Source organism: Electrophorus electricus, chromosome 21 (genome assembly GCF_013358815.1).
Source record: "Electrophorus electricus isolate fEleEle1 chromosome 21, fEleEle1.pri, whole genome shotgun sequence".
NCBI classification, from domain to species: Eukaryota; Metazoa; Chordata; class Actinopteri; order Gymnotiformes; family Gymnotidae; genus Electrophorus; species Electrophorus electricus.
Window position 1 is genome coordinate 14,145,552 of NC_049555.1, and position 23,465 is coordinate 14,169,016.

The window sequence follows — 23,465 nt, forward strand, 5'->3', positions numbered from 1 at the left end:
TGGCTGGTATTCTTGTTTGTGTAACAAGCATTCCACATGCATTCTTTTGGTAAGTAGTTCATTTATACACATGGGAACCACACATAGTAAGAGAGAGAAGGCAGATCTGAGTTACAGACAGAGACAGAGGAGAGAGAAACCAGATAGTGGAGAGGTAGATGCAGAGCTCTAGAGGTACAGTAAGCTAGAAGTGTAGCAAGGTAGAGGGGTAGACAGGTAGAAAGTCAGGTGTGGGGGGGGTAGAGGGGCAGAGAGGTAGAGGGGTAGACGTGGGTGAAGGCTGGTGGGTGGATGCCATTAGAGTGAAGGATTTGGAGAATTTGCAGAACTAATAAAAACTCTACTGTTCCGTTAAACACCTCCAATACTGCCTCAAGCTCTGAACAGCTCTGACAGCTAGAGACTGTGTGTGTTTGTGTGTGTTATACAATCTATTGCCATGTCGAGTGACACTATAACATTTATAAGAATATTTGCACAATAGGTGATCGCTGTAAAAGCAACACATCACAAACAGCTGTAGTTACAAAACAAGCTCAGGTAATGTCTAGTAATGTCCCACTGTTATCCTGCGATGGTTCCTGAAACTGCACCCTTCACACTTACATCAACCTCCTCTCCAGATCCTGTGATGTGACCGCCATGGTAAGACTACTGAACATCTCCAAGCTGACGTCCTGTCACAACAGGATGTAATGATGTCATCAGTACAGTCTAATAAAAGTCAGGGTAGGGGAGACACCCAACACACCCATCAGGTGGTCTGCCGTCGCCTAGCAACAGGGCAGCGAGCACCTGAGCTACTGGCTGAGCATAAGCAGACAAGTGTTCAAGTAAAAAACATACACCCACACACACCCCCACTCCACGTACACACCCACCCCACATTCGCACACACATACACACACAGAGACACACAGTCAAAGGACAAACTTACTGCCATGCCATGTGTATGGGTGTACACACATGAACACACACGTACACAGACAGTCGGAGGTTTCATGGCTTTGTCCAGTCACAATGAAGCCAACGTCTGATCTGTTCCAGGTGGATGTGAGACACGGGTATGATCAGACCGTGGAAGATGATGAAGGTTATGATGATGATGGGTATGATGAAGATGATTATGAGGACTATAATGATGATGATGAGGTGGTGTTTTGGTGAACAGCAGGATAAAGCTCTGTGTGTGAGCGAAGGGTGGATGTGCTCATTAAAAATGTGTGTGTGTTATAAAAACCTGCTCCTCTGTCTGTGTGTGTGTGTTTTTGTGTGAATTAAGAATGATGTTCCTCTCTGTGAATGTGAGTGTGTTAATTGAAACCCTGTTCTTGTGTGTGCGCGCGTGCATGTGTGTGTGTGTGAATTAAAACCCTGTTCTTGTGTGTGAGAATTAAAAACATGCTCATCTCTGAGTGTGTGATTGTGTGTGAATTGACCTGCTCCTCTGTTTCTGTGAGTGAGTGAGCGAGCATGAGTGTGTGTGCACGAGAATTATAACCTGTGTGTGCGTGTGAGAGAATTAAAAAACTCTGCAAGTGTGTGTGTGTGTGTGTGTGTGTGTGTGTGTGTGTGTGCACACTGTGTCCTTCCTTCTACCCTAGCAGGACTGATCCATCCCCCCCTCTCATAAACTCAGACACACCTATTAAATAAATATCCTGATGTCATAAAGAATAGCATTCCATTAGACTTCCATTAACCCAGTGTAAGGGCTCGGAGTGACCCTCCCAGTGTAAGGGCTCGGAGTGACCCTCCCAGTGTAAGGGCTCTCTTGTTCTCTCTCTCCCTTCCTCTCTCTCTCCTAACAGATCATTTAAACAAACACTGTACACAATCTCAAGTCTTTTTGTGGCAAACTTTTTTAAATGTGCTTAAATTCAGGGGTTTAAAATGCCTGTTACTGTGCGTCCTGATGTCCTCAATAAAATAATAAGAAAAAAAAACAAAACACAGGCTGGTTCCAAGGAGTGACCAGCATAGCCAGAGAGGAGAGGAGTGGAGAGGGGAGGAGAAGAGAGGGGAGGAGAGGAAAGGAGTGAAGAGGGGAGGGGAGCGGAGGATAGGAGTGGAGAGGGGAGGAGTGGAGGGGAAAGGAGAGGAGAGGATAGGAGTGGAGAGGAGAGGGGAGGAGTAGAGAGGGGAGGGGAGGGGAGGAGAGGGCTCTTGTATGCAAACCCCAGGCTGTAGATGTCAAACATTCATCAAGCTGAAATCTTTGAGCTTGAAGCTTCACACCCTGAAAAGTGTAAAACAAAAAACAAACTACTGATGTGCACTAAGGAAAAGGAGGAGGATTGTGGCTGTGTACCAGGGTGGGCAGTGTTGTGTGCAGAGGGCACAGGGACAGAGGCTGGCACGCCACAGCACAGGGGTGATTAGTGGAACAGAGAGGTCAGAGGGAAAGAGGAGGAGAGAAGAAAGAGGGAACTTAGCCAGGGGATCAGAGCAGCTCTTGGCTAAGCAACAACACACCTGCTGATCCACGAGATGCATCTCTATTGGAGGGCTGACTGCAACTCAATCTCCTTTTCAACACTGCCCAACACTATCCAATCTCAAACTGACCCACACTGCTGAAAACTGTCCAACACTGCCCAACACTCTCAAACTGTCCAACACTGATTCAAAACTAGCCCACACAGCACAACACTGGCCAACACTACCCATTGCTGTCTAACATTGACTGACTTTGCCCAAATCTGACCAACACTGTATTATCTCTGGCCAACACTAACTAGGACAAGCTGAGCACTGTCAGACCTGAAGCTTTCATCCCCCCCCCCCAAAAAAGGCATCAAACCCACAGTGGCTGAACAGGCAGCTAATGCAGAAATGAATGAAAGACTGGAACTCCATGACAGTTTGAAACAACAGTAGAGGAGAGGAGAGGAGGAGTAGAGAGGGAGAGAGAGAGGCTTGTTTCTGGGTGCAGTTTTCTGGAACTGACTCACTCATGTTGATGACGAATGGCTTTTCTTTGCTGCCTTTGGGCTGTTTGCTGTGTTTTCCTCTGATGATTTTATTTTAATTGACAAACAAAACTAAGATTGTTTCTCAGTGTGCTCGGCATTAATATTCATCAGGTCAGACGAGCATTTCCCAACAGGACTGGAGTTGGGGAAGCCCCTGTTTCCAGTGACAACCACATCCAACACTTTCAAAAGTCCATCAAACCTCTTTGTTTGTTTTGCTCCAAAGTCTCCCTGTCGTCAGTTTCCCCGTCCTGAGAGATGTCTCTCCTAAACCCACACTCCACCACAGCTAACCAGCAGAGCCGAGGGTCCTGAGGCTGAGTGCGAACATTAACCGATGTTCAGAGTCACTGTGCTGAGCGGCTCCGCTACCCCACAGGATGCAGTCGCACAGAGCAGCTCAGGGACACAGCTGGGAGAGAAGCGAACACACTCCAGACAAACACTTCCACTGGGGGGAGCTAGCCAAACAGGAGCTTCCAGCATGCTATCGGCCAGCAACACCAACACCCATGAAGAAGAGGAACTCTCACTAAAAAGAGTCTTCCTCCGAGCTGTCTCAGAGAGAGACACAACATGTTTATTCACTCGCTCTACAGTCTTTCTCTCCTCCCTCTCTCCCACTCCACACACTCTTCTATGTTGATTTTGCTACAACTCCCAAGCTCTTAATTTCCCTGTGTAGCTCATGGCTCCTGGTGTACACACACATTCTCTGTAGCTCATGGCTCCTGGTGTACATTCACACAGTCCATCACAGTAGGACTGTGTTGACACCCAGTTCTCCAGTCTCTGCACTGCTGTATGTAAACTGCAGATACACACAGTAACGTTAAGCAGCGTCTTCTCTGTAGCGATTCTGACAATTTCTGTGATACCTGGTGGGAACATTCTGTGCTAGAATTATTAATACCTTTGCAATAATACAGCACAGAAATATGGTTCAAACATTTCCTGAATACGAAGAATATTCCCTTTCATTTTGGTAGACAGTAGGAGCCTACGCACACACAATACGAGTCCTGCACACACTTTACCTGAGCGTTTAACACACGGTCCTAAAGCATACGTGGGTGTAGCACATCTGAGTGTTTAATGTTCTCCATGTGCTGGAGTTACAGCCCTCGTGGGGTTAATAATCACGAAGAGTAGCTTGTGATTATTTGCCATTCTGATTCTGTCTTGCCCTGTGGCATGATGGATATGTGTGTTTATGAGAGAGAGAGAATGAGAGAGTGAATGAGAGGGCAAGAGAGAGCGCAAGAGAGTGAGTGAGTGAGTGAGAGAGAACGAGAGACAGCGTGAGTGAGAGAGATAGTGAGTGAGTGACTTAGACTGTGTCAGTGAGTGAGTGAGTGACTGAGTGAGTGAGACTGAGTGAGTGAGCAAGACTGTGCGAGTGAGACTGAGTGAGCGAGTGAGACTGTGTGTGAGTGAGACTGTGTGTGAGTGAGACTGTGTGTGAGTGAGACTGTGTGTGAGTGAGACTGTGTGTGAGTGAGACTGTGTGTGAGTTAGACTGTGTGAATGAGTGAGTGAGACTGAGTGAGTGAGACTGAGTGAGAGAGAGACTGTGAACGACTGAGTGAGAGACTGAGTGAGTGAGTAATTTAGACTGTGAGTGAGAGACTGAGTGAGTGAGTGAGAGAGTGAGTTAAACTGAGAGTGAGTGAGAGTTAGAGAGTGAGTGAGTGAGTGGGCAACCTCATTCCACCTCTGCTGTTCTGTAAGAGATGTGACTGGACTCTGAGTACTTTCCTTCCTTCTTGCAGTCTGAAACATGTGTTTACGCAGTCTCACACGCAGACTCACAGTCACACTCACACGCAGACTCGCAGCTCCTGCAAAGCCCTGTGCAACACGGGGTGTGTGTGCGCGTGTGTGAATGCACATATTGCGAGATTTCCCTAAGGTGAGGTTATGCGGAGGCTGTGAAGTACTTCCTGTAAAGACCCCTTTCTCTCTCTCACACACACACGCTTGCAAGCAAGCAAGCAAGCAAGCAAGCGCGCACACACACAGCAGCAGTACGATGGAGATCATCACTTAGGAAGGTAAACCAGGAGCTCTTTGCTGGCTCTTTGGCCAATTGGTCAGAACTCATGTTTCCCTCCCGTCAGCTCTGCATTAGTCTTAAAACAGGACAGGTGTGTAAGGGAGTGCAAGATGGGTGTCTGAGGGAGAGGTGTGCAGGTCAGATGAGTAACTCTAGCCTACATCTCATCTCCATCTTCCACCAGCACAGGGCTCTCTCCTGCACAGGGCTCTCTCCTGCACAGGGATCTCTCCTGCACAGGGATCTCTCCTGCACAGGGATCTCTCCTGCACAGGGATCTCTCCTGCACAGGGATCTCTCCTGCACAGGGATCTCTCCAGCTCCTGTTTAGACCTTTAGTTTTCAATATGGATTTTCTACAGCAAGACTGACAAACACTCTCTCACTCACACACACACCCACCCACCCCGATGACACGTATGGCAGGGCTAAAAGATATGGAATCTCATCTGGGACTCCTCAAGGTGCTCACAGCTCACAAACATCAATTACAAGGCGAACTTACACACCAACTTACAAACTCACACACTTGTTTGCGTGTGTGTATGTGCTTGTGTGTATGTGGGCGCACATGTGCGCAGGTGCATACGTGTGCTGTAACCTTAAACTATCCTTCGATTCGGTTATTAACATTCACAGATGTCAGCCAAAACAAAAGGAGAAGTCTGACATGGGCAGAGGACAAAGATTTGGCAAGTGTTTCCTTACATGTAAACTTTCACTTAGTCTGCAGAGTGGGAGGAAGGGACAGAGAGACTTACAAAATAAGGAGTGTGTGTGTGTGAGAGAGAAAGAAAGAGACTTGCCCCAGAGGGTGGAGAAGTCTCTCTCTAAACCATAAACTCTAAACCCTTCAGTCTGGCTGGAGAGCAGAGGATTGATGGGAATGAAAAGACAACAAAGCCGAGAAGCAGAAACCTGCATCTTCCCTTAATCTCACACACACACACACGCACGCACGCACGCACGCACGCACGCACGCACGCACGCACACAGTACAGAGTAGGTAAGAAGGCTTTGAGTGTAGGTGTGTGCTGGAGCAGGAACCTAAACCCCCTCCGATGATCCCAGGAGAGGGAAGAGGAAAGCTTCTGCACGTTAAAGATTATTGCGACATCTGATGCAACGTATCAAAAAGGCAGGACAAATAAATAAACCCACAAGTGACGCAAATAGACTTGATTTGTGTGTGTGTCACACAGACAGCATTATGTATGATAAGCCAAAACATCAATTAAAAGTGACTGACATCCGCAGAAACAACAACAACCACTCCAGCAGAGCCAGATGCTCCCCGGAGTGCTGAAACCATCCACGAACGCACATTCAGAACTTCGGACAGCACCCGCTGCTGCCGGGAAATCAGCATGTACCCAAAGATTTCAGCACCACCGTGCTGCCTCCTGGTGGAAAAGTAGGTGGAGCCTCTTCACTCAGAGGGGGTGGGTCAGGGGGAACTCTGCCATGCCTCTCTGTCAGGCACCTCCTCCAAGCAAGTGCTGTGCAGGGAAGGGTAGGACAGAGCTAGTGAGGTTATTCCTCACTAATGAGGAGGCACTCGCCAGCACGCCGACAGCAGCTCAGGAGTGTGGTGGTCAGTAGCTATAGATGCGCCCACCTGCTACACAGACCTACAGTGTAGAAAGGTATCTCTCTCTCTCTCTCTCTCTCTCTCCCTCTCTCCCTCTCTCTCCTTTCTCTCCCGTTTTCTGTCGGTCTCCCTCTACCTGATTGCGACAATTTTTGTTGATTCTAATTTTCATTATAATGGATGATTCGTAGTATAATATAGACTTTGTTTGGTCATCTTCTAAAACAGATGGTCTCTCTAGGAGGAATCAACTTGCTGTGGTCAGTCTGAGCCCTCATAAGCAAAACGAAAAAATGTTCTGTGTGTGTGCTGCTACTCTGCTGTCCCTCAGCCCCCATGCCTGCAGCCAAGCTGGGCTTGTCTCGGAGAGAAAGACGCCTCTGTCCTGGAGCCTCGGTCCTCTCTGGCTTCCGTGCACTGATGACATCCTTCAGGAATCTCCCAGCACAGCACAGGGCCTTTTGTCAACAACTGATGGACAGCAAAAAAAAACAACCAAACAAAATCCGAATAGATAAACAACTACAGTTCATATGTGTTATGGAAGTGACTGTGATACGTCTGCTTCACTGTGGGTTACTTCTGTTGTGAATCTTTGAATATTCAAATACTGTGGTTATCTTCCAGTCTGAGAGTGATGTGCTGGGGACCACGCTCCCAGCCTGACAGACAGAGTGTGTTGCACTGGAGAGACCACGCCCCCAGCCTGACGGACAGACAGTGATGTCCTGGAGAGACCACGCCCCCAGCCTGATGGACAGAGTGTGTTACACTGGAGAGACCACGCCCCCAGCCTGACTGACAGTGTGTTACACTGGAGAGACCACGCCCCAGGCCTGATGGACAGAGTGTGTTGCACTGGAGAGACCATGCCCCCAGCCTGACATAAGCCTACTGCTGTAGTTATGTCACTGAGAACTGAGAGTACGCGCGCGCGCACACACACACACACACACACACACACACACACACACACACACACACGAGCTCTCACCGGTGACTGGTGTTACAGAGAATGGCCAGAGCATCGGGGAAGCCGTCCAGGTTGTAGTCCCCCAGGTGCAGGGTGATGGGCAGCTCCAGCTCCCCCTCACTGGGGTTGTGAGGAGGGGACACGAACCCCCACAGTGTGTCCCGGTTCTGAAAGTCCAGCAGGACAGGTGCCCACTAGGGGGAGCCAGAGAGAGAGAGAATGAATGAGAGATTATTGATTATTGTGGGCTGTAGGACATGTAGTTCTAATAATGAAGAAGAAAAAACATTTCAGCAATAGCTTTAGATCTGTAGTACACAAGCACGTCACAGACTAATTCAATAAAACCTCATGGCTACATTTAAATGAAAGACATATTCTACTGGACAGCTAAAAAACGCAGGTGGAGGGACCCCATCACTGATTAGAAATAATGGCAGGTACGTTTGTTCTAAGGCTACAGGGGTGGAGGGGACCGGTCCACTGCAGATGTGGGGGTGTACAGGGGTGCAGTGGTACGGTCTACCGCAGATGTGGGGGTGTACAGGGGTGCAGTGGTCCGGTCTACCGCAGATGTGGGGGTGTACAGGGGTGCAGTGGTCCGGTCCACTGCAGATGTGGGGGTGTACAGGGGTGCAGTGGTCCGGTCTACCGCAGATGTGGGGGTGTACAGGGGTGCAGTGGTCCGGTCCACTGCAGATGTGGGGGTGTACAGGGGTGCAGTGGTCCGGTCTACCGCAGATGTGGGGGTGTACAGGGGTGCAGTGGTCCGGTCCACTGCAGATGTGGGGGTGTATGGTGGTGCAGGGGACCGGTCCACTGCAGATGTGGGGGTGTATGGTGGTGCAGTGGTCCGGTCTACCGCAGATGTGGGGGTGTACAGGGGTGCAGTGGTCCGGTCCACTGCAGATGTGGGGGTGTACAGGGGTGCAGTGGTCCGGTCCACTGCAGATGTGGGGGTGTATGGTGGTGCAGGGGACCGGTCCACTGCAGATGTGGGGGTGTATGGTGGTGCAGTGGTCCGGTCTACCGCAGATGTGGGGGTGTACAGGGGTGCAGTGGTCCGGTCTACCGCAGATGTGGGGGTGTACAGGGGTGCAGTGGTCCGGTCCACTGCAGATGTGGGGGTGTACAGGGGTGCAGTGGTCCGGTCTACCGCAGATGTGGGGGTGTACAGGGGTGCAGTGGTCCGGTCCACTGCAGATGTGGGGGTGTATGGTGGTGCAGGGGACCGGTCCACTGCAGATGTGGGGGTGTATGGTGGTGCAGTGGTCCGGTCTACCGCAGATGTGGGGGTGTACAGGGGTGCAGTGGTCCGGTCCACTGCAGATGTGGGGGTGTATGGTGGTGCAGGGGACCGGTCCACTGCAGATGATTTTACACCCACAACAAACATCAATATCTCTCACAAGAGGCCAGAGCAAATCAGACAGAATACAGAGACTGGGAGGGCTTATTCTCTCTGTCGCTCTCTCTTTTAAAGTGAGACTAAACACTATAATGAGGAGACACAGATGAGTGTGTGGGGAGGGCTGGCCTATGGTCACTGAACAGGGAGAAGAACCCAGAATGCTTGGGAGCTGGACAAGACAGAGAACAGTGCTGCATTCAGTCTCTCTCTCTCTCTCTCTCTCTCTCTCTCTCTCTCTCTCTCTCGGCCATTAGTGTTGACGCAGGGGAAGCAGGAGCACAGATGCTGTAGGCCTTACTCATTCATGAATGTTAAACAGAGAACCAGGTGCATCTCTCCATGATCCCTTCCCCCTCCACACAGAGAGAGAGAGAGAGAGAGAGAGAGAGAGAGAGAGAGAGAGAGAGAGAGAGAGAGAGAGAGAGAGAGAGAGAGAGAGAGAGAGAGAGGGAGGGAAGGGGAGAGAGAGAGATAGAAAGAGAGGGAGGGAGTGAGTGACTATCAGACACAGACTGGGGGGGTGGGGGGGTGGCCAGCATCCAAAATGGCTCTGTCTGCACACTGAATGCATAAACACCAGAAAGTAAACACCAGGCAAGGTGGAGCGTTGAGAGGAAAACCAAGGTGGTGCTTACGTGTGTTTATGTAGTAAAATAAATACTAAGACTTAATGGCCATTTCACCGATGACCTCCACGGCAAAATGACAAAGCACTGCTACTATTTTATTTTTGTAAGGAGAACAGTGTGGTGAGGGTGTGTTGTGTGCAGCACCTGTGTTCTGTAGGGAACACAGCTTGCTAGGAATGATGGTGTTTCCATTCTCCACTCCTCATGTAACAGCTCACCTCTCCCTCACACACACACAAAAATCACTCTTTTTCCTACTTTCCTCTCTCGCTGTCTATTCAACTGAATTTGTTATTGGTATGAACATTACATTATTGCCATATCAAATTAACAAACATGAAAGGTCAAACAGGAAGAAGAAAAGGAAGTATGTATCTACAAAATGGGAACAGGAAAGGAAAGGAAAGATCCTGCTGGTTCCACAGGCTGACAGAATTCCTGCTGGTTCCATACGCTGTGACAAGATGCTGAAAATCTGGCTTCTCACTCGCTCTTCAATATTCAAATTCAAAGTGCTTTATTGGCATGGATTATAATGAACAACTGTTGCCAAAAACACTGATAGAATAAATGGTGAAAAGGAAATCAAATATATATAATAAAATATTCATAAATACACACAGTGTACTAACACACACAGAGACTGACAAATGTTGCATATAAGCCCCCCCACCCCAATCAGGGCTGAGGGGGTGAATCAGGAGGGCTGTGGATCCCACTGGGTCCTCTTGCTGTGGATTCATCAGCCCCCTGATATCTCTCCCTCTTTCTCTCTCTCCATCTCCCCCACTCCTTCTCTTTTTCTCCCTCCTGGCTCCATCATATCTGTCTTGGACACACTGATATAGCCGAGGTGCATGTGAGTAGCTGGACCTCAGAAGGGTCGCATCGCCCACAGCTGCTCCGACATGCCTGCAGGGTGTCTACAAAATGGGTAAAGAGCCAAATAATGGTTGGAAGAGGCTGAGGGGAGGGGGGGAGTTTCTATGTGTGTCTACGTGCATGTGTGCTTTTGTGGAAGTGCGTGTATACCTTGCTGATGCTCCAAGCATGCACGTCTCCTGTATCCCTCCACAGACTCTTCCGCACCCTATATCCCCAGAGTACAGAGCCCCTTGACTGATACAGTCCCTGTCGAGAAGTGTGTGCGTCACTGAGTGTGTGTGTCACTGAGTGTGCACTGAGGCCAATCCATCAGCAACCCCCCGATGACCACACTCAGTCCAAGCCCCGCCACTCCACACGGGCGGAGTGAGGTACAGCCATGCCGAGTGACGACTAAAGCGAGCCAGAGGACGAGGAACACGCAGCCAAACGTGTCAGCCGCCTGAGAGCACGACTCTGATGGAGGCCCTGATAACATCATTACAGTAGCTCCGGTGGGAGAGCACTCAGTTATGCAAAAGCCCTCCCACAGGCATTACAGGGATGAGAGAGAGACAGGGGGGAAACTGGGGAAGTGAGCATGTGCTGCTATAGCCACTTGTGAGTGGCCAGACTTAGCGTGCAGATTCATTCAAAACATCCAGAGTTTAAAAATAACTCAAAGTATCTGTGCTACTGCCTGGATGCTGGTGGGACTCGCTGCTGGCCAATGAGAGAGCTGGCATTTGGCAGCGCCAGCAAATCACGTTTCCCGCTGGTGGAGGAGAGTGAGCCTATCTCCCGCCTTCTGCCAAAAGCCACATCTTACAACAGTACTAAAACACACACCATTATACATGATGGGTCCGACCGGTCCTAGCCCATGTTGGAACAGTTAACACCTCCCCTCTTGCTTCACACACACTATGGCCTGGACCACACACACATCAGGTAATGCCTTGCCTTATTCTCTCGCTCCACACACACTATGGTCTGGACCATAACCCCCCCCAGTCAGTTTGATCAGAGAGATAAGGAGAAAAAGAAAAACACTGCACCAAACACACACACACACACACACACACACACACACACACACACACACACACACACGAACACACACAGATTTCAACCTAATCAGAGAAGGAGACGGAAGCTAATCAGTGTCATCCAGGATAATGAGACTCTATAATTAACCAAAGAAAATGCATAAATGACTCTTCTGCCTGCTAATTATGAAGTGTTTATTATGGGAGGGGCAAGAGGAAAGGGGCAGAGCTTAATCAGCAGGTCTCAAACAGGCCTGTCAAAATGCACATCATACAGAGAGTGTCTAGACACCGGCTTCACACGTGCAGAGAACAGTGACACTGAAAACAGTTACACAGAGAGGGTAACGGCTCCATGTTTTGGCTGAAATGGAACCACAGGACCAGCACGCACTCATGCTGTTTAGTGATCTTCTCTCTTTACGTTTTTTGCCTCTACCGTACAATGACAATGTGACACGCAATGAAATGCAGATATTTGATGACGTTCTTAAAATGTATCGAAGATACTGGATTATATGGAAGGCCAAAACTTATTTCCCCCCTTGTAAAACATATTTTTCTTTTGATCACTAATATATATTATAGTTAAGTTATAAATGAACTGAATTTCATTCAGGAATTGGCTGAACTTGGGAAGACGCACAAGAATCTTAGAAATGCTAGCGGTGCTTCTTCAAGGGTGTGGAGATTTACAGTACAGCTCAATCACTTCCTCTGCAGTTTTCAACAATGGACTTGTAAAACAAACAGTGTGTAAAGGTTTATATTTGACAAGCTTCCCTAAACCTCTCTAACGTGGTCCCTGACGAGAACATCTCACCAACGATTTGTGAAACTAAACAAAAAAGAAAAAAGACTCTTATTTCTGTTCACTATACGTGTGTGCGAGACTGTTTCTCCTCTTGTGTCAGTCGCAAAGTGTGTGCGAGACTGTTTCTCCTCTTGTGTCAGTCGTAAAGTAAAACTTTGCGCACTCACCAAGCAGCATTCACGGCTAACCAGAAATTCCGATATCGTGATGAAAACAAGCTCTGATCTCAAGAAAAACAACTTTTGTTATTTCGAGATCCTAAGAAAAATAAGTTGTGATGTCAAAACAACAGCAGAGGCAGAAACTGAAAAGCAGGGCCTTTCTGAGCTTGTGTGGGACTCTGGGATTTATCCATAACCCTCCGCCAACTTTTGGGTTGGAGGTCGTGTGTGTGATCTTGTGAGGTTTAGAGTCTCAGTCTTACATGGAATATGTGAAAATGTTTCCTCCTCAATGTTAGTCTCACTTACGGCTCAAACAATAAGCACAATAAAGAGACATTTCCTTATGGTCTGGCTGGACTTGTATACAAGTGTGTACAAAGATACGTTTAAAAAAAAAAAGAAGCTTCAAACAAAATGTTTTTGATAATTGTCCACTGTTGTGCTTTTGAATATTGTCACTGAACACTGTGAAACAGTGATATTTTTATATGAAGTTATCAAACTGTGAAAATTTCTAACCATAACACCAATATTATATAGTTTCTTAGTTCAGCTACACACAGACTTTCTAATATTGGCCACACACACATTTCCCAAAAGCAGATAGTGTTTTTTTTTCTCTCTCTCTCTCTCTCTCTCTCTCTCTCTCTCTCTCTCTCTCTCATGCATGCAGCATTTTACAGCTGGCTGTATAGGTCGTGATGTGTAGGGTTTCAGTATCTATGCTCCCCTGGGGTTGCCATAGCTAGTGTGAACACAATTCTGTATTATACACCAGATTGTACAATTAGAATGACATGGAATCGGAAAGCAAAGGGGCGTCCCAGTGATATAACCCACATAACACCAATTCTAACAATACACTCCAGAGAGGGGTTTGGCAATGGAAGACTGGGGACGATGACGATGACAGCATCAGAGAAGAGCACAGAGAGCAAGCGAGCGAGGCAGAGCGAGAGACAGAGAGAAAGAGTGAGACAGAGAGAGAAAGTATTGTAATAATGTGGTAAGAGGAGAATGTTTGTGTGTGTGATTGAGAAACAGAGTTAAGAGGAGAGTTTAGTGGTGATGAGATCTCGGTGCAAAGAGAGAGTAAAGACAGGAGAAGCATAAATGGCATATTCTCTCTCTCTCTCTCTCTGTCTGTCTCTCTCTCTGACTGTCTCTGTCTGTAATCCCCTCAAGGCTTCTGTTTGATGCTTCACGATGTCTGTGGTTTGGTTTTATAAAGGCGTTGTCGCCATGGTAGAAGCATAACAACCCCCGCCCCAGCGGTTCATTAAGCCAAGAAATTAAAATCACAGATTGTTGGCGGGGGCCATGACGTGGGGTGAGGATCTGTTTCAGTGAGCTCGGGCAGCCTGATCGTTGCTGGGCGACAATGATGCTTAAAGTAGCGGCAGCTTTATGGGCCACGGGAACAGCCTCAATGCTCACCACATCAGCGAACACCACAACAGAGAAACCAGTCAGTCGCTGGGTTCTTCGTTAATGCTTCTGGAAGAGATACGAGTTGGTGCTTAGCAAAAGCGCTGCCCCACACACCCCGGACGCCCGTGGTTAATTCACACCACGGACCGGAGGGTGAAAGGGCAGCTGCTTTTGTCACTGGGCAACAGAGTCTGGCTGTGAAGCGATCTGCTCCCCACAGAAACTAGCTTGGGCATGATTATTAGGCCTGCAGACATGGGGGAGGAGTTAGACTCATGCTGTGGAGGGGGGCAGGGCAGGGGCTGGACTTATGAGAGGCAGAGTCACTGGGCCAAACAGGTGGCCCAGGAAAAGGGGAGGGGGGACAGAGTCAGAGAGAGAGAGAGAGAATCTACAGCTTGCTCTAGGAGACACTGCCATGCATGCAGAGAGCTCTACTGAGAGAGATCCAGGACCACGCCTCTCCTCCAGGTCTTAGTGGGGAACAAAGGAATACCAGCTTACTAGCAGCAAACCAGCAATATATTAAATAATGTTCATATTTCTGTTGGGAATTTTGCATAGCACAAAACAGAAGTCCATATTAAACCCCACATTTTGTACATTATTATTTTTTAGCAGTTCTTGTACACTAAGACACTGTAAGCTCCTTACCATCACACAAATAGGAGTTTGTACACAGTATGTACATTAATATCGAGTTAAGGCCCCGCCTCCACCGGGCTGTCATAGCTTCCATTCTGGGAAGGTCCGGCTCATCGTTGATGTTCATTCACACAACGATGTTCAGGGGGGTTGAGGTGAGGTCTCTGTGCAGACCGCTGGAGGTTCTCCACTCCCTCCATACCAACCTCATCAAAACCACATCTGCATGGACCTCACAGTGCGACATGCTATGTTAACGATATGTGTGAAAAACACCTGAACTCGGTCATTAGTAGAACTGTTCACATATTTTTGGCCATATAGTCCCAGCATTTCATTTAAATTACACTCACATGTACAAATTGCTATTATGCCTCCAGGCTATTGCAATTTATTGTCATGTTCCGAATATTTCTTATCATCTGATAATTAAACATGCTACACATCTCTTATCTATGTGGTCTTTCCCCTTGGTTCCTTTCCTGTAAGACACACTCGCACTGTTCCCGAGTTCAGGATGTGCCTTCTCCAAAACTGTTCCCTTCCCCTCTAATGAACACTCCCACGCCATCCGGACATGGAGACAATGTCACCGTCGCCTTCAGACAATCCCTGCAACTCAGTTGTCTGTCTACACTGAGGAGAATGCACCCAGCCTCCAACAGACTGTCCAACAGCAGGACAGTCCTGCCTAACTGTCCACTGTACTGAGCAGGACAGTCCTGCCTCCTTGCCTAGTGTACTCAGCAGGACAGCTAAGCACAGTCTCAAACAGGACTCCATGTACTACAGCTTTTTTCAGGTTTCTGTAACAACTGCTGGTAGTGTTCTACATAATGGCGAACATTCAACTCTATCATAGGCTTTTTCTCCACCACTTGACAGCAAACCCTGTTACACAAATTCAATTCATACAGTTTTATCACCTCCCGAACAAAGAATGAGCTATTTATTACTGTACAACTAGGCACAAAGTCTGACTGACATGCGCTAATGGGAGCATATGTTGCATCAGCCTGTGTGAAAGGAGTTTTGACAATATCTCGTAGAGAGGGCATGACAACTCCTCCATGACTCAAACTCTTTAAAAGCCCCATAGCTAATTTCTCTGAAAGCAGGCACAAAACTGCCCATTTGTAATGGGTCGGTAAGTCCACACAGGTATTTGAATCAATTTCCCATCAGTCCCAGGGGCATGTCCATATCACAGCTGTTGAGGAGCAGAAGTCACTTCCTGGAATTCCATGACAGATTGAGCTTAGCTTACAGTGATTTAGCTTCTAGTAGGGCTTTGTGATGTCTACCTAACTGGCATATGACAATATCTCCAAGAAAACATTGTGATGCACGATTACATCACGAGGTGTGGGGGAACAATTAATTGACTGATTAATCAATTAACTAAATAATTAGTTGATGGCATGTGTCATCACAATGCTGGCTCACCATTGTCAATGGATGATGGTATCGTCTACAAACCCAACCCTAACTCATGCTGTTTATGAGGCCTCATCATCAGTTCATCCACTCCATGAGGGACCTCAATAATCAGAGACCTCAATAATCAGAGAGACCTCAATAAATCAGAGAGACCTCAATAAATCAGAGAGACCTCAATACCACAATAATCAGAGACCCCAATAATCAAGAGACACCACAATCATGTTTTTCTGCAGTTTTAGGCTCAGCACCCAGGGGACATCAGTACGGTGAAGCTCAAACATTTAATTCCACCATCTCATATTCTACAGCAAAGAGGAGGAAGGAGGGATTTGTTTTATTCATATGATCCATGTTGGAAGTATGAGTTCTCCTGCCTCTACGCCTAATTTTTGCTTCTCTTCCAACTATTTTTTACTCCTAAATTATTCCTATTAATTCTCATATTTGAGTAGCTTTTCTGGATTATGGGTAGTGCTCTTTACAGGGTGGTCATGTGTGTGCTGTTCTACTGCTGACAAAAACCCCCAAAACAAAGCCATTGCAGATATGAAGAGATGAGGGAACCATGGAGAAGATACAGATACGTCCCAGAGTACAAGGAGAGGGGAGGAGAGGAAGGCTCAGTCTCCCTGCTCTTTGGGTCTCTACCTCTTTGCTTCTTGCTCAGACACACAATGACATTTAAATTCTGCAGATCCATACACATCCATACACTTTCATCATCTCAAACACCCATCTCACTCTCACTCTTTCCCTCTCGCTCTCCCTCTCGGCTGTATGCTCGACTGCAGTAGCTTTTACTGTGAAGTTAACAGCTTGTGGTATGTTAAGGTTGGCACTGCCATGTTTACAGGTACACAAAAGTGTGTGTGTGTGTGTGCGTGTGTCTGTATGTCTGTCTCACACACACACACAAACAGAAGAGAGAGAAATAGAGTGTGAAACAGATGGAGCTCTCACTCCTGGTGTCCTTTAGTTCAATGAGTGTGAGACTTCATGTTAACATCATAAATAAGGACCGATTAGCGTGAGAGAAAAATACGATAAGGATCCCACTTAGAGGGCCGCACGCACTTATGAGTGTGAGTGTGTGTGTGTGTGTGAGCGTCAGAGCAAGCGAGATACATTCTGTCTCTTCCTCTCTCTCTCTCTCTCTCTCACACACACACTCACACATTTCATACCTGCTGTGTCTAACAAACAGATGGTGTACAGTCTCCCTCACAAACAGAAACTCACCCACACACATACATGCAAACATACAGATACACACACACACACACACACACACACACACACACACACACAATCTCTCACACTGTAGATCATGAAGATTAAGACATCACCAAGGAAGGGCAAGCAGGGTAGGAGAGACATGTAATTATGCCATGACCTCAGCACTCACAAACACTACAGAGTGCTCACTGCTAACCACCAGAGAGTGCTCACTGTTAATAAACACCACAGAGAGTGCTCACTGTTAATAAACACCACAGAGAGTGCTCAAAGCCAATAAACACCACAGAGAGAGCGCTGACTAAGGATCGCCACAGAGAGAGCGCTGACTAAGGATCGCCACAGAGAGAGCGCTGACTAAGGATCGCCACAGAGAGAGCGCTGACTAAGGATCGCCACAGAGAGAGCGCTGACTAAGGATCGCCACAGAGAGAGCGCTGACTAAGGATCGCCACAGAGAGAGCGCTGACTAAGGATCGCCACAGAGAGAGCGCTGACTAAGGATCGCCACAGAGAGAGCACTGACTAAGGATCGCCACAGAGAGAGCGCTGACTAAGGATCGCCACAGAGAGAGCACTGACTAAGGATCGCCACAGAGAGAGCGCTGACTAAGGATCGCCACAGAGAGAGCGCTGACTAAGGATCGCCACAGAGAGAGCGCTGACTAAGGATCGCCACAGAGAGAGCACTGACTAAGGATCGCCACAGAGAGAGCGCTGACTAAGGATCGCCACAGAGAGAGCGCTGACTAAGGATCGCCACAGAGAGAGCGCTAAGGATCACCACAGAGAGCGCTGACTGTGTCTCCCATTTTTCTCTTGCTTTCCTGGTCTGTTTATTACTCGTCTGATCTGTTTATCAGTTCTCCTCTCTTTTCTGTTTATATGCTTGAATTCCCGAATAAGAAATGAAGACGGTTGGTGAGGCTGAACCAGAAAAAGGATGAGAAAAATAAACAGGAAACAGAATGAGAAATCACTCTGATGGACAGATCAGGGAGGAAAAAGGCAGAGAGCCACTCCTCTTCCTTTTGGGGTGTGTTTGTGTGTGTGTGTGTGAGAGAGAGAGAGACAGTGAAGCCCATTACTCGTGACAGGACAACAAAAGCAAGCACATGTTTTTACACTCTCCACCGTCTCCCCCCCTCCATCTCCACTGTCTCTCCAAACACAAGGCCTGTGACAGGCACACAAAAGCAGGCACATGTATAAGGATGGAGAGAGAGTGAGAGAGAGAGAGCGAACGTGACAGAGGGAAGAGAGCTTGAAGATAACCCCTGCCTTCTGTAACGAGTGTGACATTCAGACCATGAGCTAACCATCAAATGAACAGTGTAGAGAAACTATAACTGAAAGATTAGATAATTATGACTGATTACGACATGTGGCATTGCATTTACTCATTTGATTTACGAGGCACACGCATTATATATGTGTACAAAATGACATATGTATACCTGAATATATATGTGTACCAGATTTACAGCAAACACGCATTATATATGTCTATCAGGTTATATACAACTACCAGATTATATACATGCACCAGATTTATGACGCACACATTATATATGTGTACCAGATTATATACAACTACCAGATTACACATTTACCAGATTATATATGTGTACCAGATTTACTGTGCACATGCATTATATATGTGTACCAGATTATATACGTGTATCGGATTTACGGTGCACATACATTATATACGTGTACCAGATCTATGACACACACGCATTATATATGTGTAGCAGATTATATATGTGTAGTAGTCAAAAGTTTGGACAAGTCTTTGTTTACTTTTAGTATTTTCTACATTTAGAAAACAGGGAAGGTACCAAACCAATGAAATAATGTTATATTTTAATTCTTTAAAGTAACTGTCCTCTACTCTGCTATCAGCCCTGCACGCTCTCGGCCTACTCTCAACCTCTGAAGCTTTTCCATTGTTTATATGTTTCCATTTTTATACACAATATGTTAGTTATTTCATATTTTATGTAGGGATGGTATTAGCAATTTCCTTTTAACTAAACTCTGTGCATGCAGGTCTTCTGGAAACTGGGTCAAAACTCTCTGAAGAGCACTCCATCCTACACCAATCATGCTATCAGACAATGAGCTAATCAATCAACCAACCAACCACAGTAATCAATCAACCTCAGTCTCACAGGTGTGGAGGGCTATTACTGTAAGAGAGCTGACACACTCGTAAGTGACCACAGCCGCTAAAGCCAACTTCACGTCTAACAGCAGACATACTCAGTGGTCAGTCCTGCTTGAGAACACTGTTAGCTCAGACGTAGTGCAGCTGACTGACTGTGTGCCAACTGTGGAGTTTATGCTGTCATTATCTTCTATTATTTATCCATAGTTTCTAAACTATACTGTCGGATTATATTGCATGCTGTCATTATATAGAGGAGAAGAATATTGGTGATTAGAATGAATCCTTACAGCATTATAAAAGCAACACAGCACTAAAACACAGAGTGGAGTTAAAAGAGTTAAACGAGCAGTGATCACCAGTCTCTTCAGAGCCTGTGGGAGCAGCAGGGGATGGGTGGTGGAGGGGTGATGGGGGTGCATACCTCAGTATGGCCTGGTTTTGCCAGGTAAATGGCACTTTTCTTACACACACTGTCCAGGCACATAGGCAGGAGGTGGTCCTGGGAACCATCACCATCTGAAAGCAGAACACAAACAGAGAGACAGACGTGAGTGAGACAGGTGAGGCACACCATCTTAGAGACTGAACCACTGAGTCAGAACCACCCAGAGATGGAAGATGCTTTGATAGGACCTAAAGACAAATACTTCACACTGAGTTAAACTGTAGTGTTTGTGTGTGTGTGCCAGTGTAATGGCTGTAGTGTGTGTGTGCGCTCGCCAGTGTAACGGCTGTAGTGTGTGTGTGTGTGTGTGTGTGTGGCGGACAGGACAGAGGATGGCGCGAGGAGTGAGGGAACAAGCAGAAAAGATTATGGGAGGGCAAGAATGAGAGACTCAGAGGAGAAAAAAACAAGAAGAGAGTTATAGAGAGAGAGAGTGAGCGAGAGGAAGAAAGAAAGAGTGAGAAGGAGAGAGAGTTGCGTAGCAATAGCAGAAAGCAGCACCCTGGCAATGACATTCACACAGGAGAGCAGAAACCCAGTAAGTATGCAGGTACCACAGAGCCCACAAAGACAGAAACACACACACACACACAAACAACAGCCTGGGCCCTGACATACACACACACACAAGAACAACCACACATATAAACAGTCACAAACACACATATTCCTGTAGTGGTCAAACCCTTTGTATGTATGTATGTATGTGTGTGTGTTTATATATACACCACCTTAAGCGAGTTAGATGTGCTCATGTGGTGGTGGTTCGTGTTTGTGGGTTCATGTCTACGGTCGTGTGCAAAACAAAACCTCAAATGTTCCTTGGACACAGAAACTGCACATAGGAAGCAAAAACCAGGGCCAGCGTGGACCAGGAACAGCGTGAGCGGTTCCCCAGGGCAAGACTTTTGAAAGCGCTGCGGCCTGCTGCTCTCGTTGTGGTCACGGGTTGGGGTAATGCTTTGAGCATGTGGTCAACACAACAACTCAGCAAAACTACTCAAGTTTTTTTTTCTATTTCTAGTGCAAAACTGTAGCTCATGCACTATAGCACTAATTTGTGTCATACACTGCAGGGATACAGTGAGTGTATCATAGTCTGCAAGTAGCTCATGTGGTACTGTGGCAATTCACTGGAGGAGAGGGGTGACTGTAAGAGTAATAACGGACATTATGACCATCATTACCATAAAATCTCAGCATCATTACCATATGGTAATGAACATCATTACTGTAAAGTCGCAGCATCATTACCATAAAGTCTCAGAGTCATTAGCATATGGTAATGACCATCATTACTGTAAAGTCTCAGCTTCAATTCCGTAAAGTCTCAGAGTCATTACCATATGGTAATGACCATCATTACTGTAAAGTCGCAGCGTCATTACCATATTGTAATAACCATCATTACTGTAAAGTCTCAGAGTCGTTACCATAAAGTCTCAGAGTCATTAGCATATGGTAATGACCATTTCCATGCACCACCATGACTCATACAAAGCCTATGCGCACATGCACACAAGGACAAACACACACACTAATGAGAGCAAACAAACACTAACCAACACACACACACACACACACACACACACACACACACACACACACATACACAGGTACATACACACATGAGCACACATGCACAATTTCCAACACACACTGGCACAAAGTGCGTGAGTCATTATAAGCTGATCCTTATTTGCCACATACCATTATGCACAACATGAGAGAGAGAGAGAGAGAGAGAGAGAAAGGGGAAGAGAGACAGAGAGATTGAGCGAGGTGGAGAGACAGAATAAGAGATGGACAGAGAGAAAAAAGAACGGGAGAAAGAAAAATATATGAGAGGGAGAGAGAGCAAGAAAGATAGGAGAGGAAGAGAAAATGGATAGAGGTGGATAGAGAGAAAAAAGAAGGAGAAAGAGAAAGAAGGAGTGGGATAATGAGAGAAAGAAGGAGAGGAGATTGAACAAGAGCAGGTCCCTCCCTCTCTCTCTGCTCGGCCTCTTCTCCCCAAGCAACAGCCAGCGTCTCCGTTGAAGCCCAGCTTCAATTAACGCTGAAGGCACTTAGTCACTTATTAAAAAAATCAGAGGGGGAGAAAAATAAAGCGGCCGCTGCCATTATGAGGTGGACGGAGGTTTTGTTTGGCATGTACTGCACATTCATTACAAGTCCCCTACAGGGGTGTCTCACGCAAAACATCCGACCAACTGGAGACTACAGAGCAAAAGGCAGAAAGCTATGTGAGAAAACATGCCATTATGTGTCTGAGGTGGTAATTAGTCAAATCCATTTGATGGAGCCACTTTTGTGTGGGTTATGCAGAGGACACGGGGAATGGCTTATGTCTGTTATCTTGTGTTAATGGACAGGGGCAGGAATCCTTCCTTTTGTAGAGAGGGAGGGAGAGAGAGAACCCACCCAAACACACACACACACACACAGACTACATTACCCAGTTTATAAAAGTTATCTAACTAGTTATTATTTCCTATCCTTATTATTTATTTTCCTTTTTAACTTCTTCCCTTTCACTTCTTCCAATTATTATTTCAGACCAATTACAGTTTCTCTTCAAGTTTATTATCATAATTCATCATTTCCATAATTGCTAAGGTTGTAATGTTGTGTAATGTTCATGTTATAATACTATAATATGGTCATGCCAATAAACCCTCAAATCTGCTCCGATGAGGCTGTGATTCTGGCACTGGGGCAGGAGTGTATAAAACACCACTGTTGTGTTCTACCCCAAAACTAAAACAACAGGCCCATTAGGACGTTGAGGGCACGTTTATGTCCATTCTACTTTAGCGACGGTCCTTACTCTGTACGTTATTCTGACGGTATGTGATCTCAGTCATGTGACATTGTGGTGTTATGTATCTGGTAAATTAACACATGAATGTGTGATGAAGTACAGACTCGGTGAACACAGCCTGGCCCTCCAGATCGGCCGATAGGAGACATCAAAGCTGTGCAGAGAGCAGAGACTCAGTCAGCCATGTGACGGACACTGTGGAATCAGTGCTGCACAATCTCACTGAATGTCAAACATTCCACCAAATACGTGAAATTTACTTTACAAAATTTGAGATGATTGACCCCAACTTTAAGTTGGAACACTGACAAACTGTCTGTTGCATTGGGAGAAGAAAGAAAGCAGCACTTTAGTTGGGTGAGAGAGACACACACACACACACACACACACACACACACACACACACACACACACACACACACTTCTTCCCCTCATCATTTATATAATTTTCCTTTCTTTTCACTTTTTTTCTCATCTTCACTTCTTTCAATTATTTTTTCATATACATTTCAGTTCTTTTCAATTTCATTAATATAACAGAATTCTTAATTTCCTTAACTGTAAAGGTTAATTTGTCTTGTTTTTCTGTAATACTGCTTTGGCAAAACTGTTACTGCATGTGGTCATGCCAATAAAGTTTACTGAATTGAAAATGAATTGAATTGTGTTTGCACAGCAGTGCAGAGAGAGAGAGAGACTGAGAGACGTGAGAATAGGAAGGTCTCTGGTGGAGAGAGAGGGA

General features: G+C 46.5%; 1 protein-coding gene across 2 annotated transcripts in view; it reads right to left on the reverse strand.

The window, feature by feature from the left end:
* Positions 1 to 23,465, reverse strand: part of itfg1 (integrin alpha FG-GAP repeat containing 1) — a 96,019-nt gene that overhangs the window by 43,766 nt on the left and 28,788 nt on the right. For both annotated transcript variants that reach the window (XM_027018675.2, XM_027018674.2), the window contains exons 9-10: positions 19,876 to 19,970; positions 7,617 to 7,789 (exon numbers count right to left, since the gene is read on the reverse strand). In XM_027018675.2, the coding sequence (XP_026874476.1) occupies positions 7,617 to 7,789; positions 19,876 to 19,970 (268 nt within the window). The remainder of the gene's footprint in view (positions 1 to 7,616; positions 7,790 to 19,875; positions 19,971 to 23,465) is intronic.